Raw genomic sequence first — 8,830 nt, 5'->3', positions numbered from 1 at the left:
GCTCGGCTGCGCATGCGTTCTGTCCAATCCCCGCGAGGACTGAGGCAGTTGGAAGCAGAAAGCTCGCGGTTGTAAGAATAAAATGAGAGTGCGAGAGAGCCGTGGAAGCGCATGCGCATCTATTCACAAGGACTCCGCCTACCGTCCTTCCCCCCCTCCCCCTTTTCTAGCTTGGCACCTCTTACCCGCGGAGAAGAATCCCCGCCTTCTCTCCGCCCCCTCCCTTCTCTGTCAGTGAAGGTTCCCGATGGTTCTGGAAAGAGGCGGCTGCGCGGCTATATAAGGCTGGCGGGAGGGGGGCGCCTCGCGCAGTGCAGTTGGTGAGCCGTTGGAGTAAGGTCTTCTCCGGTTTTACGGTCTCGTCGTTGGTCATCTTCACGTTGCCAAGGTGAAACGGGGAGCAAGGCGCGGCTTTTCGTAGTGGTAGTGGGGTGGTAATCATTGAATTTGCAGCAGCTGTGAAGGGATCGGCAGCCTGCCCGTTGCACGAGATAGAGGTGTCTTTACCCAAAGAACGGGTGGAGTGGTGAAGGGAATAAGCGTTTTTGTGGAGCTATTGTCTCCTTTCAGGCATAAAATCAGAAACGACAAAGGTCTAACAGGATATAGTTCATATATATCCAGCTAAAGTGGTTATTAGCGCGTGTGTGTGAGGAGGGGGTGGGATTGAAGGTGTGTATCGCTGAGGTACAGCGCGCTAGAAAGGTTTTTTCGGCTTCTCTGCTTTTTCCGAGGGTGAGGTGGCTGAATGGAGTCACTGGCGAAGGGGCATGCGTTTGGGTGGACTAAAGAGCATAGTGCAAGACAGAGCTTGGCGTGCTGTGGTTCAGGGGGTACTGGAGAGTCGGGGACGACTTTGCGACTGAACGCACATACACTGCTTTCTCTATAAATTTTGAGGGGGTTGGCTACGCCTGCGGACGGGAAATCGGTAAAAATGCGCGTTGGGGGACAAAGTGCTAGAGCCAAGCGCACGCGCTGCTGCTTAGTTCTCGCCACCCAACCGCGAAGGAAATGGAGGCTTCAGCGGCTCTGTCGCAGAGTCGTGGGCGGTTAGAAAGAGTGGGGCGCGTGGCCCGTGATCAGGGCCGGGCCGGTGGAGCACCGCGAGGACGGACCTGGCGCCCGGGGGGGGGGGCGAGAGGTGGAAGCGCGCGCGTGGGAGGGCAGGGCGGAGAGGGGGCCGCGCGCTCACGTTAAGTCTCTGGCGGAGCGCGGCGGGAAGAGGATTGGCTTGTGAAGGGGCTGGGGGGTAGGAGGGACTTAGGGCAGGCGGGGGCGGGAAGGCTCTAGCAGTTTCTAGAACGCTTGCGCAATTCTGCTCCAAGGCCAGGAGGTGGCGCTGGAAGCGGCCTCGTGGAAGAGGCGGCTAGGCGCTGTCTCCTTTCGTTTCGTTTTCCCTGCCTGATTCCCATGGGACCCGGGGGTATTTCTTACATTGCCAAAAGGTGACGCTAGATTGGTTGGGTATGGGCACCTAGTCCGGGTAGGAGAGGGTTTGAAGCCGACCAGCTGCATAGGCAAATGTAGCTGTACTTGTGTTCCAGGTTTGCAGGAGCAATTAAAGGGTGGAAGTCTGCCTTGTGAGTGGATGGTCTTTCCCCTCGGAAGTTTTCGATTTTTAGAAGTTTCTGATGGTAGACTGGGAGAATGGTCCTTTCTGTTTCCATTGATTAAAGCTGTTTAAGCCATAGAAAACCTGTATTTTATGTTTAAGTTGCATGAATCCTCTCTGAAAGGGAATAAAATATTGCAGAAACAGAATATAAGTACAGAACAACTTTCAGTTCTCTTCTATAAGCCTTCAAGTGAACTGTATTTAAAGTAAATTACTTGTTTTGCTTTTGTTAGCCAGTATGCATAATATCAAAGATGAGTAATTAAGTTTGGAGTACCTACTACAGTTGAAGATAAAACGATTTGTCCAGATTAACTAAGTTTGGGCTCCCCAAGGCCTGTACCTTGGCAGGAACTCAGAAAAGAGATAAGGATTCCCCTCTGTTTTACATGCTTAAGGGGAAAGCACATCCTAAGGACTGTGCCTAACTCAGTCTCCACTGGGAGAAAGCCTTTAGAAGCCAGAAATAGATGTTCCCCAAGATTGTTATCTGGATTATGCTGCTCGCATGGAAATTATGTAATCATCTCTCAGTACCAAGCAAATTCTTTTTAGCAAGAGCCACGGAATTCTATGCTTTCTCAGCACAAACAAAGGCAAAATGGGCAGGAATTACATTAGGAAACAAGGGCATGCTTACTGACACTTTCCTTTCTGGGGATAGCCTGTTAGTGGCAGTTTGCCCTCCATCTAAAACCTGTTCCCCATCTCTGATATAGATGATTGCCTCTCTGGGTGCATAGTTAAGATGTCAAATGTTCTGAAGTTGTTTGTTGCTTAATTTCTTGTTTTTAGAAGTCAGTGTTTAAAATACTTGATTATGTTTGCAGATGCCAGAGGAGTTGCAGACACAGGATCAGCCAATGGAGGAAGAGGTGGAGACCTTTGCCTTCCAGGCAGAAATAGCCCAGTTGATGTCCCTGATCATCAACACTTTCTATTCTAACAAGGAAATCTTTCTCAGGGAGATAATCTCTAATTCATCTGATGTAAGTAAATCCTAATTTAAAGAGATAGAAAACAAGTTTCTTACATCAGTTAAAGTATCTTGCATACTGAAAATACTGTTTTTTGTTCTGTAGGCTTTGGATAAAATCAGATATGAAAGCTTGACTGACCCAAGCAAGCTGGATTCTGGAAAGGACCTAAAGATCAACCTTATTCCTAACAAACATGATCGTACTCTGACCATTGTGGATACTGGTATCGGCATGACTAAAGCTGACCTGGTGAATAACCTGGGTACCATTGCCAAGTCTGGTACTAAGGCTTTCATGGAGGCCTTGCAGGCTGGGGCAGATATTTCCATGATCGGTCAGTTTGGCGTTGGTTTCTACTCTGCATATTTGGTTGCTGAGAAAGTGACAGTTATCACCAAGCATAATGATGATGAGCAGTATGCCTGGGAGTCATCAGCTGGTGGATCATTCACTGTCAGACTGGACAATGGTAAGGGCTGCTTATTTTCACTTTTTAAAATGACATGTATTATATAAATACAATAACTAGATAGAAGCCATGTTAGTAGGTACTGCTAGGTTAAAGCTACAACAATTGCAACACGTGTAGCTCTTTTGGAAGTGTCAGAAATTTTGAGGAAAATAAAATTACTTAATATCAGATCTTGTATATTTAATAGAAAATTTCTGGAACAGACTAACATGCATTGTGCAAATTAGAATCAGTTTGAATGTGTCTTGTTCTATTTAATAAATTGGTAATTCCACTGAACTAATGTAAGTATTGGTAGCTAGTATTCTAAAGCTGGCTGTTAGGACATACGGCTGGTGATTCTTAAAACTTTTAATGGAGGTTAATGAATGAAATTCCTTGTTTTACAGGTGAGCCATTAGGACGTGGCACAAAGGTTATTCTGCATCTGAAGGAGGACCAGACTGAGTACTTGGAAGAAAGACGAATCAAAGAAATAGTCAAGAAGCATTCTCAGTTTATTGGATATCCAATAACACTCTTTGTAAGTGGCTTGTTCCATGAAGTACAACTTTGTCTTTAACTTGAAAATATTGTAGCTTTGTGAGATCCGGACTACTTGTTAGTGTCCTGAAAGGGCACAACTGACTGAACCAAATACTTTTTCCATAGCCTGGAAAGGCTATTAAAATCTATTATGAAAATTTAGTGAGTTGTTTCTGATTAACCTGGGACTGGGTTGTCATTCTTGTATCTAGAAGGGTAGCTACAGCTCAGAAAAGCTCATACAAAAATGGTTTAAAAGCCAATTTGGTGTGTTCAGTTCAAGGTTTGTGCATTGCCTTGGCTTAATCCCTATTAGTAGGATATAGGCTTGAGTGGGTTGCTCCAAGGTTGCATAGCTGCATTGACCTTACTGCTACTGGTTCTTTTTTGGACAGGTAGAGAAAGAACGTGATAAAGAGGTGAGTGATGATGAGGCAGAGGAAAAGGAAGAAGAGAAAGAGGAAAAAGAAGAAAAGGCAGAAGACAAGCCAGAAATTGAGGATGTTGGTTCTGATGAGGAAGAAGAAAAGAAAGATGGTGATAAGAAGAAGAAAAAGAAGATCAAGGAGAAGTACATTGATCAGGAAGAGCTCAATAAGACAAAGCCAATTTGGACCAGGAATCCTGATGACATTACTAATGAAGAATATGGAGAATTCTACAAGAGTCTGACCAATGACTGGGAAGACCATCTAGCAGTTAAAGTAGGTTTGTTGTTACTACTCTGTGTCTAGGCCAGTAGGTGCACATTTCAGGAAGAGGTTCCAAACATAAATTTGAATTGTATACTAGAAATAACAATTGTTATAACAGTTTCTGTGTATTTAAAATTGAACAGTTTGTTTGTCACTAAATGTATTTTCAAATCACCAGAGGACATAGGCAGATTTCTTTCCTATATTTTTGCAATGGCACCAGAGCCTTTGAGTTTTAAATACTTGTAATACTCTGGAGGCACCTTGATCTGATTCTTGTTTACCTAATGATATTCTTTGTTTTTTTTTTCTTTCCAGCATTTCTCTGTGGAAGGGCAGCTAGAATTCAGAGCACTCTTGTTTGTCCCAAGGCGTGCACCTTTTGACCTGTTTGAGAACAGGAAAAAGAAAAATAACATTAAACTCTATGTGCGCAGAGTTTTCATCATGGACAACTGTGAAGAATTAATCCCTGAGTATTTGAGTAAGTAAACATATCCTGCAAATTTTCAGGTAGATCCAGGCCAGTTCCCTTGGGCCTGGATATAAGATATAAAGAAAACAAGTAGAAATGCACCTATTTCTCCCAAGGGGACTAATAATGTTGCTCCTTTTATTTTTTCTAAATTACAAGTAAAATTTAAAACATGCATTCAAGTCTATCCTACAGATTTTGGATTCTAGAATAATTCAAATATATTTTCACAGATTTCATGAGAGGTGTTGTTGATTCAGAAGACTTGCCCCTAAATATCTCACGTGAAATGCTACAGCAGAGCAAAATTTTGAAGGTGATTCGGAAGAACTTGGTGAAGAAATGCTTAGAACTTTTTACTGAGCTGGCAGAAGATAAAGAAAATTACAAGAAGTTTTATGAACAGTTTTCCAAGAATATTAAGGTTTGTTCAAAGTATCCATCTTCCTGTGAATTTTTCCTTGCTTTGGGTAACAATCTTTCACATAAAGCTCATCAAAATATAATTTAATTCTAGCTTGGCATACACGAGGATTCCCAAAATCGTAAGAAACTCTCAGAGTTGTTGAGATACTACACTTCTGCATCTGGGGATGAGATGGTGTCATTAAAAGATTATTGCACTCGGATGAAGGACAATCAAAAACATGTATACTACATCACAGGCAAGTTCCATTTTAAGGTGTTTAGGGTAGACAATTTTGGGCTCCAGAGATTTCTGGCCCACAACTTGTCCTCACCCATTTGTTATGGACTATGGGAACTGCAGACCAAAACATGTGGCCCTGCATCACCACCCCTGGTAGACAATGGGATGGTTGCAACTCCTCTTTAGTAAAAGAAGCTTTGGGTAACTAAGATTGTGGAGAACCTGTTAACATTTTATTTTATAACGTTTTTATATACTGGTGTGACAGTAAAGATACCTTAACAGCTGATCAGGCTGTGATAGGAGTTCTTTAATTGGTATCTTTAAAGCTTTAAGCATATTTTAATGTTTGTCACATAGTCAGGATTTCCTTGAAGAAAACAGTATTTGTTCTAATAGTCCTGATAGACGTTGACTGTTTATATAGTGCTTAACTTACACTGGATTTTTCACATTCTAGGTGAAACCAAAGATCAAGTTGCAAATTCTGCTTTTGTGGAGAGGCTTCGTAAGCATGGTTTGGAAGTAATCTACATGATTGAGCCAATTGATGAATACTGTGTACAGCAGCTAAAGGAATTTGAGGGGAAGACTTTGGTCTCAGTAACAAAAGAAGGTTTGGAGCTTCCTGAAGATGAAGAGGAGAAAAAGAAACAGGAGGAGAAAAAAGCCAAATTTGAAAGTCTTTGCAAGATCATGAAAGATATACTTGAAAAGAAGGTAGAGAAGGTAAGCGACCCAGATGTATTTAATCTGTAATATTTGGTAGAATCAGTTTTCAATGTTTCTCAACATTGAAAACATCTCTAATTTTTTTAATCAGCTCGTTAGCCAAGTAGCAAATTGCAGAGGTCTTTGTGGTATGACCAAGTATATTTATGGAAAATGCCAAGGACAAAATGCAAGGACCTTGCTCTGGAATCTGCTGAATACCTTATCTTGCTGTACAAAACTTGATACCAGATTGATGCTCCAATGTGGGTTTTGTCTTTTAATTAACTCAAACCTTTCTGTAAGAGTAATACATTCCTGTGGTATTGTTTCTGCCCACAACTATGTCCGCTTGGGTATTAAAACTGATTCACCCCTGATGCCTCAACCTTCCCAAAAGCCAGCTCAGGAGAATCTTTCAGCTCTGCTGATCCTGTGGAGGCCTCGAGAGGACAATAAATCTTTCAGTTCTATAAGAAAAAAAAAAGGCTTTTACTCAATTTGTTCACAGTGCTTGCAGTTTAAAATTATAATTGAAGTATCTAAGTTGTAGAGGATTTCTTATAATTATCTTCCTGAAATTTTCTATAGGTTGTAGTTTCCAACCGATTGGTGACTTCTCCATGCTGCATTGTGACCAGTACATATGGCTGGACTGCTAATATGGAGAGAATCATGAAGGCACAAGCACTCAGGGACAATTCAACAATGGGTTATATGGCTGCCAAGAAGCATCTAGAGATAAATCCTGACCACTCTATCATTGAGACACTAAGGCAGAAGGCAGAGGCTGACAAAAATGACAAGTCAGTGAAGGACCTAGTCATTCTGCTGTATGAGACTGCTCTCCTGTCTTCAGGATTCAGTCTAGAGGATCCCCAAACTCATGCCAACCGCATCTATAGAATGATAAAACTTGGTTTGGGTAAGTTGGATTTTTAAGCAATTTATAGTTAAAATATTGTATGGACTTTTGAGATTAATACCCAATTTTTTTTCTAGTGCTTTTTGTTTAACTTGATGTAACTTGCTGTTGGGTAGCTTTGGCTAGAAGCAACTGCAGAATATGGAAATTGTTGATCATAGTGCTGTAACTTTAATTCTGTACAGGCATAGATGAAGATGATACTGCTACAGAAGAAACCAGCCCGGCAGTTACTGAAGAGATGCCACCACTGGAGGGAGATGATGACACATCACGTATGGAAGAAGTGGATTAAATGGTTACATGAGAGAAGTCGGATATTTCCTTTGCCCTTGGCTTTGAATAAGTTATATTTTGTATATTATGAATGTTAACCTGCCAAAAGTCTTGACACTTGTCTGCATTCCCTCTTTATATTTATTTTTGGAGATGTTATACCTTTATTTTTGTTACATTTGCTTTTTTTAGGTAATGTGAGATGCCATTGAGGGAGTGTTCTTTCTTGATGTATAACACTGTACAATCCTATCTATACTGGCAAGTAAAGAATATTGCTTTGGTTAGTCAATGGCAGGGATTCAGGCAGGCTTTGGGCAGGAAAAGGTGTAAGGGAAATTCCATGTTCTGCAAAATGTTGCTGTTAAATCTCTGAAGTTCTGGTAACTGAACATCTGTAACATACAATGCCTAGCAACTAGGTATTGGAACTGAAAATGTTGGAAATGAGTGACATCTAATTCAAGTTCCAAGCTATTGATGTTTAGTTTTTTTATACTGTAAAAAGGATTCTAAATTCCACACTTAATATAGAATCTACTGTAAATCTATTGTGACTAATGAAGTTTTGCATGTACAGTTCTACTCTGGAAGTACCTAGAAATAAAAGTGTTCTGAATGAACTTCTTGTATTTTATTGAACAAAATTTGGGCCAGATGTGAATAACTGACTTGTTAAGTTGGTTGCATTTTGGGGCTAATCAGCTGCTTCTGGATTAATTAAGGCAAGCTTGTGCAAGTAGGAACATTAGGAATCATACAAATCTGGAGGATTTGGTATTGGTGTTATGGAAGGATGGAACAGTGAATTAATCTGCTTCATGTTGCCCCGCCATTCCAAGTTAAAGCAAATGTGAAACTGGGGCAAACTCAAAGCCATTCTTACTGAAAACAGGAGAGAGAAAATTGGAGCAAATGCCCAAGGATGTAATTCTAAAGTGGTAAATGAGGACTAAGGACATGACAGACTGATGGTCCCATTCCAACTCAAAACACCCAGTTTAGGGGAGTTGACTTTGCCTAAGCTGTGTACATCTTTTCCCCTAGATAATCAGGGATATGCAGTCAGTCGCTATGGTCCAGTTGAAAAAAGGATAAGAATTTAGATTGTTTTAGTGGCAAAGTTGTGCTGACTGTGGACAACATTCCTCTAGGCACTCCTGTTCTCCACCATCACTCGGGAGTCCACCCAAGCTCACCCACCGCCCCAATTACTCCCATCTAGCCACCTCATCCTCTGTCAAAAGGATGGGAATGACAATTTTTGTGGAGATACAAAGATCTGTATTTAGACAGGAAAAATCAAAAAGTGCAGCATAGTTTATACCTAGTTTGACAGCATGTGCAAAAAGGTTCTAAGAATAGGTTATAAGAAAGTGCCACACTCTTCTGGTTTAGACAGCTCTCAGTACTGTGTATCTGGCAGATAGTGATGTCATAATATGGCATATCCCATGCCACTGTCACCATTGTTACAAGCATGGCATAGAACAGATGCTGTCAA

The 8,830-nt window shown here is 41.5% G+C and overlaps 1 protein-coding gene across 1 annotated transcript; it reads left to right on the top strand.

The window, feature by feature from the left end:
- Nucleotides 1-247: 247 nt before the first annotated feature.
- On the top strand, nucleotides 248-7,949 carry HSP90AA1 (heat shock protein 90 alpha family class A member 1). The gene is made up of 11 exons (XM_044436431.1): nucleotides 248-388; nucleotides 2,449-2,607; nucleotides 2,701-3,067; nucleotides 3,460-3,593; nucleotides 3,991-4,299; nucleotides 4,609-4,774; nucleotides 4,999-5,189; nucleotides 5,283-5,430; nucleotides 5,875-6,143; nucleotides 6,717-7,050; nucleotides 7,236-7,949. Exons 2-11 carry the CDS (start codon nucleotides 2,449-2,451, stop codon nucleotides 7,343-7,345), a joined length of 2,187 nt encoding a protein of 728 aa, XP_044292366.1. The 5' UTR covers nucleotides 248-388; the 3' UTR covers nucleotides 7,346-7,949.
- Nucleotides 7,950-8,830: the final 881 nt, after the last annotated feature.

Source organism: Varanus komodoensis, unplaced genomic scaffold (genome assembly GCF_004798865.1).
Source record: "Varanus komodoensis strain SLA01 unplaced genomic scaffold, ASM479886v1 scaffold3, whole genome shotgun sequence".
In the NCBI taxonomy this organism is placed as follows: Eukaryota; Metazoa; Chordata; class Lepidosauria; order Squamata; family Varanidae; genus Varanus; species Varanus komodoensis.
Note: the sequence above shows the minus strand (reverse complement) of the source record. Positions and strands in the feature narration are given on the sequence as shown.